At 37.1% G+C, this 23,738-nt stretch overlaps 1 protein-coding gene and 1 pseudogene across 3 annotated transcripts in view; one reads left to right on the top strand and one right to left on the bottom strand.

Moving 5' to 3' along the window:
• Positions 1-23,738, top strand: part of HSD17B4 (hydroxysteroid 17-beta dehydrogenase 4) — a 90,774-nt gene that overhangs the window by 52,616 nt on the left and 14,420 nt on the right. For 2 of the 3 annotated variants that reach the window (XM_032627898.1, XM_032627900.1), the window contains exons 18-22: positions 10,810-10,879; positions 11,582-11,688; positions 13,168-13,254; positions 18,235-18,321; positions 19,314-19,452. In XM_032627898.1, coding sequence (XP_032483789.1) covers positions 10,810-10,879; positions 11,582-11,688; positions 13,168-13,254; positions 18,235-18,321; positions 19,314-19,452 — 490 coding nt within the window. The remainder of the gene's footprint in view (positions 1-10,809; positions 10,880-11,581; positions 11,689-13,167; positions 13,255-18,234; positions 18,322-19,313; positions 19,453-23,738) is intronic. The other variant, XM_032627899.1, reaches the window with a different exon arrangement.
• On the bottom strand, positions 13,490-13,954 carry LOC116750522 (annotated as a pseudogene).

Raw genomic sequence — 23,738 nt, 5'->3', positions numbered from 1 at the left:
CTATAATCTCTTCAAATATTTTCTCAGTCCCTTTCTTTTTCTCTTCTTCTTCTGGAACCCCTATAATTCGAATGTTGGTGCGTTTAATGTTGTCCCAGAGGTCTCTGAGACTGTCCTCAGTTCTTTTCATTCTTTTTTCTTTATTCTGCTCTGCAGTAGTTATTTCCACTATTTTATCTTCCAGGTCACTTATCCGTTCTTCTGCCTCAGTTATTCTGCTATTGATCCCATCTAGAGTATTTTTCATTTCATTTACTGTGTTGTTCATCGTTGTTTGTTTCATCTTTAGTTCTTCTAGGTCCTCGTTAAATGTTTCTTGCATTTTGTCTATTCTATTTCCAAGATTTTGGATCATGTTTACTATCATTATTCTGAATTCTTTTTCCGGTAGACTGCCGACTTCCTCTTCATTTGTTAGGTCTGGTGGGTTTTTATCTTGCTCCTTCATCTGCTGTGTGATTTTCTGTCTTCTCATTTTGCTTATCTTACTGTGTTTGGGGTCTCCTTTTCGCAGGCTGCATGTTCGTAGTTCCCGTTGTTTTTGGTGTCTGTCCCTAGTGGCTAAGGTTGGTTCAGTGGGTTGTGTAGGCTTCCTGGTGGAGGGGACTAGTGCCTGTGTTCTGGTGGATGAGGCTGGATCTTGTCTTTCTGGTGGGCAGGTCCACGTCTGGTGGTGTGTTTTGGGGTGTCTGTGGACTTATTATGATTTTAGGCAGCCTCTCTGCTAATGGGTGGGGTTGTGTTCCTGCCTTGCTAGTTGTTTGGCATAGGATGCCCAGCACTGTAGCTTGCTGGTCGTTGAGTGAAGCTGGGTGCTGGTGTTGAGATGGAGATCTCTGGTAGATTTTTGCCATCTGATATCATGTGGAGCTGGGAGGTCTCTTGTAGACCAGTGTCCTGAAGTTGGCTCTCCCACCTCAGAGGCACAGCACTGACTCCTGGCTGCAGCACCAAGAGCTTTTCATCCACACGGCTCAGAATAAAAGGGAGAAAAAGTAGAAAGAAAGAATTAGTAGAGGTAGAAAGAAAGAAAGAAAGAAAGAAAGAGAAAGAACGAAAGAAACAAAGAAAGAAGGGAGGGAGGAAGGAAGGAAGGAGGGAAGGAAGGAAGGAAAAAAGAAAGAACATAAAGCAAAATAAGATAAAATATAATAAAGTTATTAAAATAAAAAAATAATGAGAGAAGATAAAAAATAATGGACGGATAGAACCCTAGGACAAATGGTGGAAGCAAAGCTATACAGACAAAATCTCACACAGAAGCATACACATACACACTCACAAAAAGAGGAAAAGGGGAAGAAAATCATAAATCTTGCTCTCAAAGTCTACCTCCTCAATTTGGGATGATTCGTTGTCTAAAGGAGGTAAGGAAGGAAAGAAAGAACGAAGATAAAGTAAAATAAAAGAAAGTTATTAAAATAAAAAGTAATTATTAAGAAAAAAACAAACAAAAAACGGACGGATAGAACCCTCGGACAAATGGTGGAAGCAAAGCTATAAAGACAAAATCTCACACAGAAGCATACACATACACACTCACAAAAAGAGGAAAAGGGAAAAAAAATCGTAAATCTTGCTCTCAAAGTCCACCTCCTTAATTTGGGATGATTCGTTGTCTATTCGTGTATTCCACAGATGCAGGGTACATCAAGTTGATTGTGGAGCTTTAATCCGCTGCTTCTGAGGCTGCTGGGAGAGATTTCCCTTTCTCTTCTTTGTTCTCACAGCTCCCAGGGGCTCACCTTTGGATTGGGCCCTGCCTCTGCGTGTAGGTCGCCGGAGGGCGTCTGTTCTTCGCTCAGACAGGACCGAGTTAAAGGAGCCGCTGATTCGGGGGCTCTGGCTCACTCAGGCCAGGGGGAGGGAGGGGCACAGAGTGCGTGGCGAGCCTGCAGCGGCAGAGGCTGGCGTGACGTTGCACCAGCCTGAGGCGCGCCGTGCGTTCTCCCGGGGAAGTTGTCCCTGGATCACGGGACCCTGGCAATGGCGGGCTGCACAGGTTCCCCGGAAGGGGGGTGTGGATAGTGACCCGTGCTCGCATACAGGCTTTTTGGTGGCGGCAGCAGCAGCCTTAGCGTCTCCCGCCCGTCTCTGGGGTTTGCGCTTTTAGCCGCGGCTCGCGCCCGTCTCTGGAGCTCCTTTAAGCAGTGCTCTTAATCCCCTCTCCTCGAGCACCTGGAAACAAAGAGGGAAGAAAAAGTCTCTTGCCTCTTCGGCAGGTCCAGACTTTTCCCCGGACTCCCTCCTGGCCAGCCGTGGCGCACTAACCCCCTGCAGGCTGTGTTCACGCCGCCAACCCCAGTCCTTTCCCGGCGCTCCGACCGAAGCCCGAGCCTCAGCTCCCAGCCCTGCCCGCCCCGGCGGGTGAGCAGACAAGCCTCTCGGGCTGGTGAGTGTGATCCTCTGTGCGGGAATCTCTCCTCTTTGATCCCCGCACCCCTCTTGCTGTGCTCTCCTCGGCGGCCGAAGCTTTCCCTGTCTGCCACCCACAGTCTCCGCCCGCGAAGGGGCTTCCTAGTGTGTGGAAACCTTTCCTCCTTCACAGCTTCTTCCCACTGGTGCAGGTCCCGTCCCTATCCTTTTGTCTCTGTTTATTCTTTTTTCTTTTGCCCTACCCAGGTACGTGGGGGGTTTCTTGCCTTTTGGGAGCTCTGAGGTCTTCTGTCAGCGTTCAGTAGGTGTTCTGTAGGAGTTGTTCCACGTGTAGACGTATTTCTGGTGTATCTGTGGGGAGGAAGGTGATTTCCGCGTTTTACTCTTCCGCCATCTTCCCGGAAGCCTCAAGAATGTATTTTTGAAAAGTGATAAAGCCACCTGACTCCTGACACTTTTTGATTTATAACTCTGATACCCTGTAAGTTTGTGAGTCCAAAAGTAGTGGCTGTGTTCTACGTAATAAAAATAATGGCATATTTCTATAGCTGACATTTGTTCTTTCTGAATTTTTACTTAGCAGTTTTTTTCTCCACTAGGTATCAAAAAAATGTAAAATGACTTTTCATTAGTCAATTGAAAAAGCATTATGCTTTGTTGGCAGTGGATTGCTTGCCTTAAGGAGACTGCTTAGCTTAGTAGTGAAGAATTTCATTAAAGCCTTAGAGAGCAGGATAAAATAAAAGGCAAATTTCAGTTATCCTTTCTTCTACTGGAAAAGAAAACTGAGCTACATTGCTTCGAGAGAGATTATTTTATGCTAACTTTAGTGGACAGGTACAGTAAAGCATCTGAGGAGTAGATGATTTAATCTCTTTTGTTTGGCATAAATAATATGTTTTCTGATGGAGGAGTTAAAATGCCCTGTCAATTAACAAATTCTGTAAGCATGCAAAGATTTATCTAAGAAACAAAAGGTGACCATAAAGATGAGAAAAGCAACTTTGTTTTTGAGAGACCTGAAGATTCTTCCCTATGATGGCCAGAATACTAACCATGCAGATATAGAACAGAATATGTAAAGCTCTGAAGTTATGCTGTGAATGAGCAGGTAATGACAGCACATTATTTGTAAAGTTCACTTATTTTTTGATACTAATTTTGATATACTTGATATGAGAACTTCTGCAGGATTTATGTGTGCTGGCAAATAGGAATATAATTTCATGAGCCAGAAACAATTAAGTTTGGAACATATTGTATTTTTTTATACACTGTATAATTGGGTGATAGAACAATACTTTCTACCTCAGATTAGTTTTTGCCTTTAAATGTTCTTCCTATCCCTATTTCTTATCAGTTTCTTAAGAGAGCACTCATATTTATGTTTAATTAAAGCTTCATAGTGAAATTAATTTTATTAGCACACTAAAGAACAGAAGACTTCATGGTTTCATGGTTCAGAAAACCCAGAAGTGCTCCATTATTATTCTTGTGTTACTGAAATAATAAAATGTATCTGCTGTAGATAAGAAAAGCTGAATAGTTTCCGTGGCTTGAATTTCTTTATACAGTAAGCAGAAAGATTTTTTTTTTCTTTTTTCAGATGTATAGAACTTTTTGTTAGCTTTTAGCAGACTTGAGTATTTGCTGTGTGACAAAGGACAGTTTATAAGTTAACAAATATTTTTTGTATAAATAATGGACACCCATCATTTGACAGAGGTTCCTGACCATTTGTATCATATGGTCACTCGAGAATATGATAAAAACTACCGACTGTTTCTTCAGAAACATTTTGCATAAAACTTTGCTTAAATTTCAGGGGATTTGTGGGCTGTTTTAAATTGGATCTGTGCTACAGGAGATAAAAATCAAGTAGAAGAAGTGTAATCTATTGACAAGGAACTGAAAGGATAGTTAGATATAAGGTGTAGATGTCTTAATTTCTGGGGCACCTATTCTAAGCAACGAATGATTAAATACAAGCCTTTGAATTGTAGAGTAAGTGCTGTAGACATTCTGAGATGAGCTACTTATTAGAGAATGACATACAGAAGAGTTTGGTAGGAAAGATGGGACTTCGGAACTAAAATGGTGTATAGATATTCTCTCTTACCAGGGATGTAAGGCTTGCAGTATGGCCTGGAAGGGGATAAGAACTTAGTAATGATAGCAGAAAAGAGCATGATGTATGTACAAGGAGTAAGAATTAGAGCATTCACACCGGAGAGTGGTGGGAGATGATTGTGGATGAACAGACCTTTAAGGAGAAGTGGAAATGGAACAGATTATGTTGTTATAGCATAAACATTGTGCCAGGTATTTAAATTAAGTAACTTGTCAATCAGTAGGGAAACTAGCAACCATCGCTCTACCAATATCACTTCTGGAATATTTTGTTTTTCATGTCTTTAGGAGAATTTCTTCATCTTCAAACTGGTATGATACTACAAGTATACTTCATGGTTTTTCATAATTAATAAAGAGGAAATTCATCCCCAATAATCTAGAAAGACCAAAGAATAAATAGGTAACAGGTGTTAGGCTTTGTATTTGAGGAGAATGAAAACAAGTATCTTTAGTTTCCCCAGATACATATCTCATACTACTTATTCTAACAATTAGGATTTTAGCTACCATCATTGTTAAATAAAGTTAATCTTTGGAATATTGGTTATACTCCATTAAAATATAATTCTTTATTATATTACCATGTGTATTATAAGTACTTTTAAAATTTTGTTTTGAAACAATGATTTATTATTTTGCATGACTCTGGGTTGCCTGGGCGGTCCTTGTGCTACAAATGGTGTTGGCTGTCACTCATGTAGCTGTTCTGAGATGGCGGCTAGGTGGGGCAGGAAAGTCCAGGATGGCCCTTTCACAAGTGCAGGGTCTTAGTGCTCCCTGTTGGCTGGCGTGCCTCTAATCTCCACCTGGCTTCTTCTTCACGTGGTGTCTCATCTTCCAGGACCTTTCTCTGTGGCACTCAAGGGGACTTCTATTTAAATTTCTGAAACTGTTTCCTGTGTAGCTTCCTCCTTTTCAGTACATCTACATTCTAACTGCCCATTCTCCCAGAACTCTGATCTTTATCTCTTTAACTCTTTGAGACTGTTTTGCTATGTTTCTGTTTCCCTTTTCGCACTGCAGTCTAGAAAGTGCTGTCAGGCAGAGCGCTGTGGCCATTGTATAGTCCATCTTGTTTGTTTCTTTCCTATCAAGAATCATAATCCTGTTCTGCCTCCTGTCCAGTGTCTAAGAACAGTATCTCCCTCGCCCACTTAAAAAATTTTTTTTCCTAATTGTTTACAGTGGAAGAGTAAGTTCATTCCACTTATTCCATCTAGGCCGGAAGTGGAAGTCCTATACCTTTTTATATGCCCATAGTGCCCAATTTTCTCATTTATTACTATTTGTTTTTTCAGTTTTTATTGCTGTGCTTTGTTTCCTACTTGTTTCTAACAATTAAAGAGCCTATTTTATTTTCTTGTTTCTCTTTCCCTTATAGTTCACATTTTGGGGAATGCATTAATTTTACTTTTTCAGAACATTTTAACATTTATATATTATTCTTCCCTCTCCCCCACCTTTGTTTTAGTCTTAGATTTGCAATTGAATATATATCAATCCTTTTGCCAAAGGTTCTCCCATATCTCCTGGTTGGATAAAGCTCCTCCTGTGGTAGGTTCCCCAAGAAGGCCTCGTGTATAGTATTCCTTTGGTTCCTATGTATTTATTTATCTTATTATTATTTTTAAAATAAATTTATTTATTTTTGGCTGCATTGGGTCTTCTTCATCGCTACGCGCGGGCTTTCTCTAGTTGCAGCGAGCGGGGGCCACTCTTCGTTGTGGTGCGCGGGCTTCTCATTGTGGTGGTTTCTCTTTGTTTCGGAGCACGGGCTCTAGGCGTGTGGGCTTCAGTAGTTGTGGCACATGGGCTAAGTAGTTGTAGCTCGTGAGCTCTAGAGCGCAAGCTCAGTAGTTATGGCGCCTGGGCTTAGTTGCTCCGTGGCATGTGGGATCTTCCTGGATCAGGGCTTGAACCCATGTCCCCTGCATTGGCAGGCGGATTCTTAACCACTGCGCCACCAGGGAAGTCTGGTTCCTATGTATTTAAAACTATTTTTCTATACCCTGGATACTTGAAGGACAGCTTGGCTGGATATGAAATCTTGAGTTTCTTAAAATGGTGTTCCATTGTTGCCTGGCTTTCTATATTGCTGTTTAGAAGTCTGATGCCAGTCATTATCTTCCTCTAAGTTACTTGATCTTTATCCTTGAGGGCTTTAGGATTTTTTTTTCCTTTATCTTTAAAAATCTAATAGTTTTACTAGGATAAGTCTCAGTGTTGCTTATTCCAGGTCAGTTTTCCCATGTACCTGGTGGGCCTTTTTAATATGTGTGTTCAGATGTTTTATTTTCAAAAAGTTTTCTAGGGTGATAATTTTAAATATTAGCTCTTATTCATTGTTTTATTTTTATTTCTTCACGTACTCTTTATGTACATTGGATCTTTTTCTATCTTTCTTCCAACCATTTTCTCTCTTTCCTTTTCTAGTTCTTTATTAATCTCATTTCCATCCTCTTGTTTTTTTTCTTTTTTTTCTTCTGTGCACCTTATTAAAATTTTGTTTGAATATGTTCTCCTTTGAGAACATTATAATTTAGTCTTCAATTTCTAATATGATTTTGATTTTTCTTTTATTTCTTTCCCAAGTTTAATCATCTCTTACTTCATTTCTTCATGTTTGTTGTCCATTTATATTCTTGGTTTTTGAATTTCAGATTCAAGATGTTTATTTCCTATCCCCAAATGCTTGAGTATTGTGTTATCGTTTTCTTCTGTTTGCTAGTTGTTCTTTTTGGGAAATTTTTATTTATTATAATGTTTTGGCTCTTATTTTCTTTTTTAGTCTTATTGTAGCTTTGCACAGATGGAGATTACTTACCTATATTCATTTTGTAGGTAAAGTTAGTAGTTTGGGACTGTTTACAAGATTCTTTCTTAAAGAAATTCAAGATTGTCATCTTCTGTCAGTATAGCAAAGTGCCTTTTCTTTCATGGATGGCTTTTTGGAGTAGGGCATAGTGGGGAAGTGTTTTATTAAATTTTTTTTAGTTCTCTTTATCCTGCAGGATCATAAATTTCCCCTCTTGCTTCTTTTTCTTCACCATTCAGTCTTCAAAGGGGACATCTTTGTTTTATCCTCTTCTCCCTCAGAAGTATTGCCTTTCTAGGACTGCCATTTGGAGGCCCATGCACTTTTAATTCTTTGCTCAGTAGTCAGTATTCTGATCTTCCAGGATTCTTCTCACTATTTTTGTCCTCGAGGTAGACTGTCTGTGTCTTGAAGTGATTTTTCTTTGTTTCCTTTTTTCTCTTCCATGAGCTTCTGCTATACTCCCCCTCCCCACCCCTACCACTCTCTCTAGTAGTTTTGAGAGGGTGCTCAGAAGACAATGCTGCTGGATATAGGTGTTTATTTTTCTACTTATAGGAATTTGAAGTTTGTGGTTTTTCTCTTCTAGTTACACTGTAGGCCTGGGATCTGTGTAGTTTTACTTGTTTTTCTTGTTGACCTGTTTGCTTTTTTAGGGGATGTGAGGATTTGGGAAGAACTAATTCCTGACCCTTTTAATTTAGCATTTAGTTTAACTTAATGGTACACTTAAAAAAATTACTTATTTATTTGGCTGCATTGGGTCTTAGTTGTGGCACGCAGGGTCTTCGTTGCGGCATGCGGAATCTTTCACTGCGGCATGTGGGCTCTCTAGTTGTGGAGCATGGGCTCAGTAGTTGTGGCACGCAGGCTCTCTAGTTGTGGTACGCAGGCTCCAGAGTGTGTGGGTTCAGTAGTTGTGGCGTGTGGGCTTTCTAGTTGTGGTGTGCGGGCTCTAGAGGGCGTGCGCTCAGTAGTTGTGGCACAAGGGCCTAGTTGCCCCTTGGCATGTGGGGTGTTACTTCCCTGACCAGGGATCAAACCCATGTCCCCTGCACTGGAAGGTGGATTCTTAACCACTGGACGACTAGGGAAGTCCCTACTGGTACACTTTAAATAAATAAGACTAAGAACTAATTTACTCATATATGGAAGATCCTCCCACTTACATTTAATACTCAAGTAAGACAATATAGAGCTATTTTTCTTAGTTTGTATGTGTGAATTTTAGTAATTTTTACATCTAGGCAGAAATGAAACAACAAAACACAAAGCTTTTTGCTTTTCTTCTGAAATATGAAAGTCCTTCAAGATATTCAGAAAATAAACCTTGATAGTGTTCTTTATTGTTTGGAGAACGGTTATTTTGCATTATGATTGAATTTAGTTAAACATCCAATCAGTTGACTTTAGTCATTTCTCATGACAGATCTTTTATGTCTTTGCTAATTCTGCCTTCTGTTGGAAGCAATGCTGTCATTGAAATAATATGAAAATTTTCATATTCCTTTAATATGATTTCTTTAGAAGAGTTGTTTCTTTTCATTTATAGGAACAATATCTGTGGGGTAAGAACACTGGCACTAATCTTAAAAACTTGATTGTCTTATACTGTTGCTGAAATGTTTTAAAATAATCATAATAGTTCACATTTATTGAGGTATTAATATTTATCAAGGATAATGCTCTGTAAGAGTTTGATTCGCCTCTCAGTTTTTTAAATGAGAAGATTAAGGCTTAGGGTGATGAAGAAAATTGCCCACTAATGGCAGAGCTGGATTTGAACCTAGGTCTGTCTAGTGCCAAAGCCTATGATCTATTATGTGTTTGACACCTTCCCCTTTGGACCCCGAAATTCGTCATTTTTTTTTCCATTTGTATGCAACGTGATGATGTATATTTGCCTAGTGTTTTATTTTTTTTTAAGTGCTTTCTAAAATTTATCATTTAATCCTCTACCATCTTATACAGAGTCTTAAGTCACATCTATTTGATAATTGTTGATTTGATTTAATTATTTTTAGAAGCCATATAAAGGGAAAAAATACTGAGTCATTAAAAAAGTGAATAATTTAGAAAACTATCATTTAGAGTGATGGGAAAGAGAAAGAGCTTATTAAAATTTTACAAAACATTAAAAAGTAAACATTTTCCTATGAATTAGAGGAGATGTTATTTTCTGTAAATAAAATTTGTTAAAAAAGAATAATCAATAATTAAAAACAACAAAAACTCATTAAGAAAGTCAGGTATGCTGACATGGCTAGTCTCTACACAACATTTTAATAGTCTTGGAAAGCTTGACCTAGCAGTTGATAAGAAAAAGTCTGGAGGCATCCCCAAAGTTAATACACAGATACATTAAATACTTACCGTTAGCTATTTTGTGAATTTCTTCCCTTCAGTACTGAAAAGTACTCTCTCATTTGACCAATGCACAATTTAAATGCTGGGAAGTGTGGTGACTTTTTTCCTATTGTTATCTATATCTTTCTGCTAATTCTGCTTTGTCTAAGTACAGAAGTGATGTGAGGATCTGGAGTAAGCAGGAATATAATCTTAATGGCAAGTTATTAGTCTGTTTTTTTGCAGGATGAGCTGATCTCAGGATTTAGTGTACCCAGTAGAATGAAAGTTTGTGAGGAGTGTGTGATGTTTATATGTCTAGTATTGGGTTACAGGCTTCAATTTAAAACACCCCATTAAGTAAGTTGGCATAAATTTTGCTTGGTTAGAAGAGGCTATAAACATTTACACCTTATCTTCACTGTGTGTTTTTTTTAATGTTTCTTTCTTTTCTTTTTTTAAAAATTAATTAATTTTTGGCTGCATTGGGTCTTCGTTGCTGTGCGCGGGCTTTCTCTAGTTGCGGTGAGCGGGGGCTACTCTTCGTTGTGGTGCACGGACTTCTCATTGTGGTGGCTTCCCTTTGTTGCGGAGCGCGGGCTCTAGGGCATGCGGGCTTCAGTAGTTGGGGTGCTTGGGCTTCAGTAGTTGTGGCTCGCAGGCTCTAGAGCGCAGGCTCAGTAGTTGTGGCACACGGGCTTAGTTGCTCTGTGGCATGTGGGATCTTCCCAGACCAGGGATCAAACCCGTGTCCCCTGCATTGGCAGGTGGATTCTTAACCAGTGCACCACTAGGGAAGCCCTTCATTGTGTTTTAATGAGAGTAGATTGATGGATTCCTTTTTGTGAATTTCTCCTTAGGCAGTGGTAACCAGTGTTGTTCCCAGATGTAGTTCTTGGTTCCCTTCCTATTATTTGACGGTCCTCACCCCTTCTGATTTCAGTGGCAGGTGTTACAAAAAGCATTTGATTTACACTTAATCTTTTTTTGTTAGAAATAGTTATTTTTTAATCAGAGCTACTATTAGGTACATTATAATGCATTTCTTATGCAATAACCAGCCATATTTCCTGTTTTTAGTTTAATGTATTCTAAGAAGGCACTGGGTGCTAGTTTATTTTATAATTCTTTCTCCACAGGCTGCTTTGTACCGCCTCAGTGGAGACTGGAATCCCTTACACATTGATCCTGACTTTGCTAACTTAGCAGGTGAGTTGCTAATAATGTGAGCCAATGAAAATATTAGCTCAGTTATCTAAATAATAATTAAAGATGTCGCTACTTATGACTGGAAGTTTGAGTAACATTTAAAAAATAGCCCTCTCCTAATATGTTTATGCAAAGGACATGGAAAGGTGGGAAGTAGTGTTCAGAGATTGGTGTACGTGAAATTCAGATTATGGTGGAAGGTAGCTCCTGCTAGTGCAAGGTCTAGGATAGGACCATGGGGATGGGTGTCTGAGTTATCATGAAGGTCGAGGCCGTTGGAGGGGAGAGCAAAGAACTGAAAGGTTGAAGAAGGATCATCTACATACATGGATATTGAAATCACTGTGGATGATTTCATGGTTACAACCAAAGCTAAACAAAATAATTATTTGTGTCCCCAGATCTCTGACATTCCTTTCTTTTTTTTTTTCTTTTTTTGTTTATTTCATAATTTTTCTCCCAGGAAGTATTATTTATAAAATATTTTCCATGTTTCTTAACACATTATTGACCGGAGATGTATTAACGCCATAGGCGTTAGTTTCTGCAAAAATCCCCCCAGTCAATAATGTGTTAAAATAGATGGTATGATTCAGGCTAATGCAGTTTAAAAATGTATTTTTCAAGTCCTGAATGAACTGTTCTTGGTTTTTAAACATGAAATGTGCCTTTATCTAACTAAATTCTCTCTCTCATTTTTAGGTTTTGACAAGCCCATATTACATGGATTATGTACATTTGGATTTTCTGCCAGGCATGTTTTACAGCAGTTTGCAGATAATGACGTGTCGAGATTCAAAGCAATTAAGGTGTGTGTAAATTATTAATAATTTAACTACTTGTTCCTTTTTAGTTTTAGAGGAGTCTTAGTGACTTCACTTAAAAATAGGCACTATACTGAAATTATTTTTATTATTTCATTGACTGGGCAATCGGCAAGTTTTCTTTTTGTAGCTATAAATGCCTCTATTACACATGCATCATGAAGGATATTATATACAGTTATACTTTTAACAGATTAATTTGATTGTTTTATAGTTAGGGACATACATATAGCAGCATATATGCCTTAACAAAAACTCGAGATTTACCTTTAAAAATTTATTTATTCATTTTTTACTGTTTTATAATTTGCCTTAACTTAATTGAAAATGTTAAGTGGCTGCATTTGAACTCTAATAAACATGCACCTATATCAGTATGTTGGCTGCATATTGATTTTAGTTTTGCACTTTTTTTTTTTGTGGTCACTTTATTTATTTTTGGCTGCATTGGGTCTTCCTTGCTGTGTGTGGGCTTTCTCTAGTTGCGGTGAGCAGGGGCTACTCTTCGTTGCAGTGCATGGGCTTCTCATTGCGGTGGCTTCTCTTGCTGTGGAGCACAGGCTCTAGGTGTGCGGGCTTCAGTAGTTATAGCACGTGGGCTCAATAGTTGGGGCTCGCGGGTTCTAGAACACAGGCTCAGTAGTTGTGGCGCACGGGCTTAGTTGCTCTGCGGCATGTGGGATCTTCCTGGACCAGGGCTTGGACCCGTGTCCCCTGCATTGGCAGGCGGATTATTAACCACTGTACCACCAGGGAAGCCCTAGTTTTGCACTTTTAAGTTGGCTTCAAGTTTTCATCCATTATAAATTACAAAGAAAACTGACTCTGCATAAATCGAAAGACATATACTTAAAAAAAAAGGAAACAAAACTTTAAGGCAGTGTCAAATAGCTCCAAAAGCTTTTATCAGTTTGTGATCCATGCAGCAGTGGAAATTTATTTTCTGATGTCTTGCCTTTGATAACACTGATTATTCTCATTATTATAACTATTTTATAGTTATTATTATAATTATTTTAAAAATCAGCCAATAATATGTATACAGAGCAAATAAAATAGTATAGAAAATTAGGAAATAAAAAGTGTAATTATTCTGTCCTATACAACAACCTCACGTCCTATTCCTCAGACTTAATTAGTGCCACTTTTAACTGCTTCTGTTAAATTGTTCTGGTGGTTACCTATATAACTCTACTTAATATGATTATTCTTCTGTGTTTTGATTTGTCAAGATTAAACTATTTATTGGTTCTATACTTTGAAAGACAAAGAATTAACTTTTACTAACTATATCCTTTCTCTACTAATTGTATCATATTACTATTTTTATGAATTTAAGTATAGTCCAGTCTCTGTTTCTTCCTCTTATGCTCTCCAACCTCCTCCTCAAATTCCACCCCCCCTGCAAAGTGGAAAAGTTTCATATTAAAACATTTTTAACCCTAAAACACATTTTTTTAAAAGGTTCGTTTTGCAAAACCAGTATATCCAGGACAAACTCTACAAACTGAGATGTGGAAGGAAGGAAGTAGAATCCATTTCCAAACCAAGGTATGAATAATGTAGTTAGAGGTACATTGTTTTGTTACCCTCTTCACTGTATCCTATAATTATGTTCCATCCTAGCATACTTTTGGTTATTACTATGGATATGATATAAAACTTAGAAAGTTTTTAAAAAAAAATCAGTGGTAACTTTTAATTGAAAATAAGATGCCTCTGTACCTTGCTTTTTATTTTCTGTTTTTTTTTTTACAGTCCAGGTTTTTTATTTTCTTTACCCACATCATGTCATGAATTCATAGGGAATGGGCTCCAGCAGTTCAGGCTCTTTTCCATTGGTTCTCATGAAGTGTGCTTCCCTGGGTGGAGCAGGCTGGTGCTTCAGCTGAACCCAAGTACCTTTCTCTTTGACTTCCTTCTTTTTCTGATCATTTTCCTTCACTAGTTTCAGGAAGCTATCTTGGCTCTTAGAGTGCTTAACATGCTCGATACGCACATTAATTCTCTTGGCAAGAATCTTGCCCTTAACTTGTTTGTTTACAATGATGCCAACAGCATGCTGGGTAACATTGTAGACTCTCCCAGTTTTGCCATGGTAACATTTGTGGGGCATTCCTTTTTGAACAGTGCCCGTTCCCTTGATATCTATAATACCACCTTGTAGATTCGCATGTATGTGGCCAAAGGAGCAGCTCCATGTTTTCTAAATGTAGCGGGTGCCCCTCCTCTTTCCCTTTGTGTTGGTCATTTTGGTGAATTACTGGAAGATGGCTGTTCTGGCCGAAAAGAAGCTATTTTCTATTCTCAGCTAAATTGGTGCCTGTCCTACATAGCATTTCTGAAAACCCAACCAACCATATCTTTTTGGCTCAACCCCTCATTCAAGTTGTTGTCAGAATATAATCTTCAGAAAATTAAAGGCATGACTCTCAGACAGATATAAAATGAAAATGTGATGAAAATTTATTTAATTCCTTAACGAGGGAGCTAGCAAGATGATAAAACTGGTTCAGAGGAGAACTAGAACAACAGGGTTTATGTGGTCCAACAGGGAAAGCATTCTAAAATAATTTTGCCGAGTTAGAGACAAAACTAGTCAATTGTCCTATAAAACAGTAAAACCATATCTGTTATGGTTATATTTCCTACTGGACAGAAATCGGGTGCATTTTGATCACACAAAAACCCACAAATTAACATCTTAGGTCACAGAGTCTGGGCTTAATTAATAGTAACAAGACAGTATATCTCCCTATAGAGTTAAATAATTTTGGGGTGAGGCTGTTAGCAATGCTCAGGTAAAATACTAAAAGGATGTGCAATCAGCCTTTTATAAGTTTTTTACAGATTATTTTTGTTAATACAATTGACCAGGGTGATACTTTTTGGCCTGATCATTTGTACTACATTGATGGTTTGTGTCGAGCAGTTTAAGTACCACCACCAACAATAATAACAGTTTATATTCCATTGTATATATGTGGCACATCTTCTTTATCCATTCATCTGTCGGTGGACACTTAGGTTGCTTCCATGTCCTGGCTATTCTGAATAGTGCTGCAGTGAACATTGTGGTACATGACTCTTTTCGAATTATGGTTTTCTCAGGGTATATGCTCAGTAGTGGGATCGCTGGGTTGTATGGTAGTTCTGTTTTTAGTTTGTTAAGGAACCTCCATACTGTTCTCCATAGTGGCTGTACCAATTCACATTCCCACCAGCAGTGCGAGAGGGTTCCCTTTTCTCCACACCCTCTCCAGCATTTATTGTTTTTGGATTTTTTGATGATAGCCATTCTGACCAGTGTGAGGGGATACCTCATTGTAGTTTTGATTTGCATCTCTCTAATAATTAGTGATGTTGAGCATCCTTTCATGTGTTTGTTGGAAATTTGTATATCTTCTTTGGAGAAATGTCTATTTAGGTCTTCTGCCCATTTTTGGATTGGGTTGTTTGTTTTTTTGGTATTGAGCTGCATGAGTTGCCTGTGTATTTTGGAGATTAATCCTTTGTCAGTTGCTTCATTTGCAAATATTTTCTCCCATTCTGAGGGTTGTCTTTTCATCTTGTTTATGGTTTCCTTTGCTGTGCAAAAGCTTTTAAGTTTCATTAGGTCCCATTTGTTTATTTTTGTTTTTATTTCCATAACTCAAAAAGGACCTTGCTGTGATTTATGTCATAGAGTGTTCTACCTATGTTTTCCTCTTAAGAGTTTTATAGTGTCTGGCCTTACCTTTAGGTCTTTAATCCATTTTGAGTTTATTTTTGTGTATGATGTTAGGGAGTGTTCTAATTTCATTCTTTTACATTTAGCTGTCCAGTTTTCCCAGCACCACTTACTGAAGAGGCTATCACTTCAGTGATATCACTTCAGCTATCACTTCAGGCTATCGCTTTATCAAAGATAAGGTGACCATATGTGTGTGGGCTTGTCTCTGGGCTTTCTATCCTGTTCCATTGATCTATATTTCTGTTTTTGTGTCAGTACCATACTGTCTTGATTACTGTAGCTTTGTAGTATAGTCTGAAGTCAGGGAGCCTGATTCCTCCAGCTCCGTTTTTCTTTCTCAAGATTGCTTTGGCTATTCAGGGTCTTTTGTGTTTCCATATAAATTGTGAAATATTTTGTTCTAGTTATGTGAAAAATGCCATTGGCAGTTTGATAGTGATTGCACTGAATCTGTAGATTGCTTTGGGTAGTATAGTCATTTTCACAATGTTGATTCTTCCAATCCAAGAACATGTTATATCTCTCCATCTGTTTATATTATCTTTAATTTCTTTCATCAGTCTCCTATAGTTTTCTGCATACAGGTCTTTTGTCTCCTTAGGCAGGTTTATTCCTAGGTATTTTATTCTTTTTGATGCAGTGGTAAATGGGAGTGTTTCCTTAATTTCTCTTTCAGATTTTTCATCATTCGTGTGTAGGGATGCAAGAGATTTCTGTGCATTAATTTTGTATCCTGCTATTTTACGAAATCCATTGATTAGCTCTGGTAGTTTTCTGGTAGCATCTTTTCTGTGTATAGTATCATGTCATCTGCAAACAGTGACAGTTTTACTTCTTTTTTTCCAATTTGTATTCTTTTTATTTCTTTTTCTTCTCTGATTGCTGTGGCTAAAACTTCCAAAACTATGTTGAATAAGAGTGGTGAGAGTGGGCAACCTTGTCTTGTTCCTGATCTTAGTGGAAATGGTTTCAGTTTTTCACCATTGAGGATTATGTTGGCTGTGGGTTTGTCATATATGGCCTTTATTATGTTGAGGTAAGTTCCCTCTATGCCTTGTTTCTGGAGAGCTTTTTTCATAAATGGGTGTTGAATTTTGTCGAAAGCTTTTTCTGCATCTATTTAGATCATACGGTTTTTCTCCTTCAATTTGTTAATATGGTTTATCACATTGATTTGTGTATATTGAAAAATCCTTGCATTACTGGGATAAACCCCACTTGATCATGGTGTATTATCCTTTTAATGTGCTGTTGGGTTCTGTTTGCTAGTTTTTTGTTGAGGATTTTTGCATCTGTGTTCATCAGTGATATTGGCCTGTAGTTTTCTTTCTTTGTGACATCTTTGTCTGGTTTTGGTATCAGGGTGATGGTGGCCTCATTGAATGAGTTTGGGAATGTCCCTACCTCTGCTATATTTTGGAAGAGTTTGTGAAGGATAGGTATTAGCTCTTCTCTAAATGTTTGATAGAATTTGCCTGTGAATCCATCTGGTCCTGGACTTTTGTTTGTTGGAAGATTTTTAGTCACAGTTTCAATTTCAGTGCTTGTGAATGGTCTGTTTATATTTTCTATTTCTTCCTGGTTCAGTCTTAGGAGGTTGTGCTTTTCTAAGAATTTGTCCATTTCTTCCAGGTTGTCCATTTTATTGGCATAGAGTTGCTTGTAGTAATCTCTCATGATCCTTTATATTTCTGCAGTGTCAGTTGTTACTTCTCCTTTTTTATTTCTAATTCTATTGATTTGAGTCTTCTCCCTTTTTCTCTTGATGAGTCTGGCCTAGTGGTTTATCAATTTTGTTTCTCTTGTCAAAGAACCGGCTTTTAGTTTTATTGATCTTTGCTATTGTTTCCTTCATTTCTTTTTCATTTATTTATGATCTGATCTTTATGATGTCTTTCTTTCTGCTAACTTGGGGTTTTTTTGTTCTTCTTTTTCTAAGTGCTTTAGGTATAATGTTAGGCTGTTTATATGAGATCTTTCTTGTTCCTTGAGGTAGGATTGTTTGAAAGATCTTTTTTTCTGAAGTATAATGGGGAGTAGTCAAGGGAGAATGATCTTCCTGATTGTTAAAAGTCAGTTTTAATAAATGCTGCCTTAAGTTTTAGACATTGTCCTATACATTTGTAGCAATACCATACTTTTATGAAAGAATACCACTGGAATAATTTTAGTTGATGTATTAGGAATTAGAATTAGAGTTCCTTTAATATTTTATAAAAAGGCTATTTAAGTATTACTTTATACTGTGTACACTTCCTTTTTGAAATAAGAGCTAGAATTATTTCTTTGAAAAGAGTGTGGTCTGTTCCTACCCAATTTTATTCTATGTTAACTGAACAAATACACTTTACGTACCCCTACCTCATGTGGATTTTGTGCCATGCCTTTTACTATTTATAAGAATTAAGCAGTTCTCACCCTGGCTCCCCATTAAACATACTTATATTGGAAAAAAAAAAAATCCCACAAATACCAATGCTCAGGGTCCACCTCAGACCATTTAAATTGGAATATTTGGAGATGGGACCTGATCATAAATATTTTTTAAAAGGGCTCCAGTTGATTCTACAGTTAGGGTTAATTAACACTTGTATTAAATCAGTAAGCTTTCATGTTTATTTCTCTTGATATTTAATTTATGAACTGTTTATTTAATTTGGATTATTTTCTTTTTCATATGAAGAAAAATGTAAATTTCTTTTAAAAGACTTTATACTGTTTCACAATGAAATTGTATTTTCTTTGGAATCATCGGAGTGAACTGGTTGTTTTTTTTTTTCCTCTTGTACCTTTATAAGATCCAAGGAACTGGAGACATCGTCATTTCAAATGCATATGTGGATCTTGTGCCAACAGCTGATGTTTTAGCTAAGACACCATCTGAGGTGGGTTATAACCACTGACATCCAAGTCATACCCTGATGTATGAATTTCAATTAAGATCACTTTAAGAATATACAGTCTACTTTAGTAAATTAAGAGCTATGAAAGATTCTTAACTCTTGAACTGGAGAACATTAGTTTAAAACTGCTTGGAGAAAAAGGAGTATTTTGACAACTTACGAATTTTATAAAAAACTTTTTTGTGGGGATACTAGGGTATCTTTCAAGAGAATATAAGTAATTTTCTAGTTTTAGAGTAAGTAAATCAGTTGTTTAATGAGAAATCTTAAACAGTATTTGGGAGAAAAATATATTAAAAATTTAAATATCCTGTACCTTTTTCTTGATTTAAAGATTTGTATAATGCTTTGAATGCAGATATAAAAACAGTAGCATGTATTATTTATTAAAACATTTGTGTTATTCTGTATTAACATGCTGAGACTTTTAATAAAAATATATTTTCTGTCTCCAAAATATTCTTTGTAATGTCGAGGTTTTCAAACCCATGATCTTTGTCTTTCATTCGCCGTATTATCATATAACTGAATGAAAATTAAAATCTCTTTAAAGAGAATCTAAGATCAAAAACTTAAGAAATTTTAGAGCTAGACAGAAATTCAGGCTTCGTGTCCTATTTTACAAACAGAGAAATGAGACCACAGTAGTTGACTGATTTATGCAGTATCTTCCTGCTGAAGTTAATTAGGATATAAGTTATCCAGTTAGTTCCTAGTCTACTTGTAAAATATTATTTCTGAATTTTGATAAAAGTAAAATCCTTTTATTAAGAGGAGTGACGTTCTGGATGACATAAATTAATATAAGGAAAGGTGTGAAAGAAACCTAGTGAGAAAAAACTAGTTTCCCTTATTTATGTGCAGGTTTTTCAAAAAAAATCACGTTGTTGCACTTTTATTTTGTAATAGTTTTATCCCCTTGAGTCATTTTTACAGAACTTCTAAAATTAAATTAACTTTTCTCTTTTTGCTAGGGTAGGGAGCTTCAGAGTACCCTTGTGTTTGAGGAAATAGGTCGCCGCCTTCAGCATATGGGGGGAGAGGTGGTGAAGAAAGTAAATGCTGTGTTTGAGTGGCATATCACTAAAGGTGAAAATACTGCAGCTAAGTGGAGTAAGTCATGTCCCTGGCTCTATAATATTTTAAGATAACTCTTAGTCAATAAAGATAAAGTATCCTTGTTATAACTAAAGCCCATCTCTTTGAAGGTAGGTAAATCTTAACCTTCTTTGGTAAGTTGTTTTTTTATGGGAAATAACGGGTTCCATGGCACCCAAAGCCATGCATGTTTTTTAGAGATGAAGGGAATCAATTAAAATGAAAATATCTGTTTTAAAGATTTCATTGTAACACCTGAAATTAGTACTTTAAACAGTCACCTTAGCCGTATGCTTCTTTAACTAATCTTCAAATTCCTCTTAAATGTGAAGAAAGTACATCAGGTTAAATGAAATATTTTAAAGTTTTGAGTAATTCTCATTATATTTTAACAGCTTTAAAAATATTTTCTTCATTCCCTCCAAATTAACATTTTGGATTATCACCTTAACTATCAGTATATAATCATAATTATTTTCTTCGTCTATACAGATGGCAATCAAAGGTACTAATTTTATCTAATCTAGGGAAGTTATCTACTAGAGTGCCATGTTAGCAACCTGGCAAGACATCCAATATAAGCCAAGTTGCTGCAGAGAGAAAGCAGTCACATTTCCATTCACTTCTGTGGAGCTCCAAAAGGACTCTGGTACCATTTTAAGAAGAAAGAGAAGATAAAAAGGGAAAGGGGTAAAAAAAATTCTACCATGTCTTTTTTATCTGTTGTGTAACTACATTCTTAATCATGGCACAAACTTTTCTGTGCTGTGGTCTCTTAAAAGATTGCAGTGTCCAGTTTTAATTTAATTCTTAAAGTGAAATGGGGGAAGGTAAGATGAAATTACTAAAGATGAGTAAAAAAAATTTTCTAGATCAGAGAATTTTCTTCTTTTTCTGTCTGCATAATAAAAGCACTAGCACTTTTGTGGGCTCACTTTGCTAATCAACCAGATCTGTTAGCAAGTTTTTAAGTATCCAGTGTCTATATGTCTTGACAGAAAAATATGTGGCTTTATCAGATTTCACTGTGCTGTTTCTATATAGGTTAAGGGAAGTGAGTATATATCCATTCTCTTTCTTCAGCATCAGTCAATTATAGATTGCGAGGCCACTGCTTCTAACAATGAGAGTGTCTTTGTTCAGTTTGCTATAACAAATATACTATAGACTGGGTAGGTTCAACAACAGAAATTTATTTTCTCATAGTGTGGAGGCTGGAAGGTACAGTGTGAGGGTGTCAACATGTTTGGGCTCTAGTGAGAACCCTCTTTCTGGTTTGCAGATGGCCGCCTCCTTACTGTTTCCCCACAAGGCAGAGAGAAAGATCATCTCTCTCATGTCTGTTCTTCTAAGGACACTAACCCCATTATGGAGGCTCTACTCTCATGATCTCACCTAAACCTAATTACCTCCCAAAGGCCCCATTTCCAAATACCATCATTATTTGGAGATTAGGGCTTCAACGTATGGATTTTGGAGAAACAAACATTTATTCCATAGCTGAGCGCTATTCATATTTTGAATCATGAAGCATGCTATTAATGAACGCTGACCATCATTTCTTTACCTTTATATTATAAAGTGTTCTAGCCTTACTTTGACTGGTAGAATATTCTTTCTTTATAGAGTATTCTAACGTTAGGTTTATGTTATAGAGTATTCCGATCTCTAGAGTTGTTGGAGAAAAATGGTGTATCAGTGAATGTTCACTGAAACTTCTTGATTTCTCGTGTTTTTTTGTCTTGAGGTCCCAAGGGACAGGATCCTTTCATTTGTAGTCAAGCAGCTGTGGTCCCTTGAATCTGTCTACTAATGTGGTACAGGGAGTATCCAGTATAGTTTTTAGCTCATGGATTTTCCCCATCCTTCATAACTGTGAAGTACAATGGGATCCTGTGTAGTTAAGGTTGGCCAAGAGTCCCTGGAATGCTGAGGGACTCCTGGAAGTGACCTGTGATTGGTTTACACTCCAGGACCATGTTAACTTTCAGGCCCATCTCAAACCTGGTTGTAATCCTTCTCTGGGGACTGTAGGCTAGTGTATGAGATGTAGTATACTATGGTGGTACCTGAAAGCAAGGATTGTAGGCTGTGCTTCTCAAGTCCCACAACTGATGGTATGAACCATCTTCATTCATTATTTGTATACCACATATCATGCAGATAATCTGTCTATACAGACTTTTTTTTAAAGGAAAAAATCTTTAGGTTTGTGATTTTACTTGCACAGTAGAAACTACTGTTTTGTAGATTTTCATTATTTTTATTCTGAGATTACTATTTTAGAGTGCCTAAGTACCTTGTAAATCAGACTTTTTTATTTCTCATTACAATTAAAGATCACTGTAAATGCTCACTGAGACCAAAAAAATTAAAATGTATCTCTAAATCAACTAAAACTTTTTGAGACCATCTTCTATTACATATTCCTAGGAAACATTTTGAAGTTTTGTTCAATTGATTTTGGTTTAATGTAAGTTTCTTTTTAACATAACAATTGCTATTCCTTTTAGGGAGTATATTTTCATTATATAAAATTTGGTATATAAAAGTATAGAGCAGAAAATAATGATGTATAATCCCACTACCTACAGTTAACAGTTTGATGTTTGTCCTTCTGGAGGACATTTGTGCTTATAGGAGGTTAATTCAGAAGGGGGTAAAGGAAGCCAAAACATGTAATATGTATTTAATTACCCAAAGTTCAAAGTGTCCATTTTTTTTCCTAAAAAACTTCATAGATTAACAGTGATATGTAGGTATCATCACTTTCTTTCTATTTTCTGTCCTTCCTTCTTTCTATCTATTCATGATGGAATTCAACGTTTTCCCCTATAGATGAAACTATATTAGAAGTTGAGTTATAAATATAAAACACAGGATTTTTGAGGATACTGGTGAAGGAAAGGAATGCGATCTATAAGAGAAAAAACGTGATGGAATTATGTGTCTCACAGTAGGCAGAAAAGAACTCTGTAGAGATTTGTAAAGTATACAAGTGATTCACTCTGGCAAATAGCGTAATTTCCTTCAATATAGTGTCAATAACCAACTAAGATTTTCTCCTTATCTTAGTATCACTTTCCTTGTAGAAAGTATTAGAAAATGTGCTTACATTTAATAATTACCTTTAATTAACGTAGGCAAAAGGTTTTTTCTTGTATTTTCACCAGAAAAATGGGAATATTAGAAACCTGTTAATAACTACTTGTAATTGATGCTTGTGGCTTTTGTTTGTTTTATCATCTCTTCTTCAGGTCCAAATTTATCAAAGCTAACAATCAAATTGGATCTTGAAGCTTTCTCTGAAAGGGTTCATCATTATCTTTGGTTATCTGCCTGTCTTTTATTTGAGCTGATTCTCAGCTGTGTAACTTTTTTCAATTCTGGTTGTTTTCTCACCATCTTTGTGTCACTGGGCTAAATCAGAGTAGCTGGCAGCAGTAGAAAGTATCTAGGTGTTTGGCTTATTTTAGAAGATGATTCCATGTTGGTATCCCTCTTTTGCATCTTGGTGCTTAATGACATAAAATAGATGATTGAATGCTCTGACTTAGGGAATACCTAATTTTTTTTTTACAAGCAGTTTTAAAAATGTTTTGCTGAACAGTTAATCACCAAATTCTTGGTATTTTAAATTGCTGTTAGTTGTCCCAGTCATGTTTGCATTATGGCAGATCCAAACCTGTTTACAGAGAGCAGGCTCAGCTCCTTAGTTCACCTATGGAACTGGAGTTACACAAGTGATAGGCCTTGAACAAGTCTAGGAACCAAGGGGTTTGGGCTCAGTGGCCTGGAAGATGCATGTCAAACCCAAAGATCCTGGACCGTGCCCATCTTCCCTGCTCCTTCCCCTATCTTGCCATCCAAACAACACCAGCAATGAATCTCTGGGCAGAATGTGTGTCTGTGTCAGGATTTTTAAAAACCAAATTAGTGTGAGTCTAGAGAGAATGGGGAGAGTTCTGGTGTCAGTGTTGGTTTTGGCTGTGGAGGAGGAGGAGTCTTAGCTGTGTCTTTCGAGGTTAGGCCTCTCTGAGGCCTGTCATGCTTGATCATCTAGGAGCAGGAGGGCTGCCTGGGCGAGGACCCTTCCTCTTCTCTGGGGAACAAGAGTGTGTAATGGAGAGATGTAGCCCCTTGACATGCATAAGAAACCAGAGGGTGGGCCTCAGTGAGGTGCTTTTGGGAAGGAAGCCCAGATCTTGGAATGCTCACTTGCACCTTCTTATCCATACTGATGTGCAAAATATTAATGAAATAAAAAAGAATCAGAAAGAGAGACATTGTAGACTTCTTCA

The sequence above is a fragment of the Phocoena sinus genome, chromosome 3 (assembly GCF_008692025.1).
Source record: "Phocoena sinus isolate mPhoSin1 chromosome 3, mPhoSin1.pri, whole genome shotgun sequence".
Classification (NCBI taxonomy): domain Eukaryota; kingdom Metazoa; phylum Chordata; class Mammalia; order Artiodactyla; family Phocoenidae; genus Phocoena; species Phocoena sinus.
This window is presented reverse-complemented; position numbering and strand designations above follow the sequence as displayed.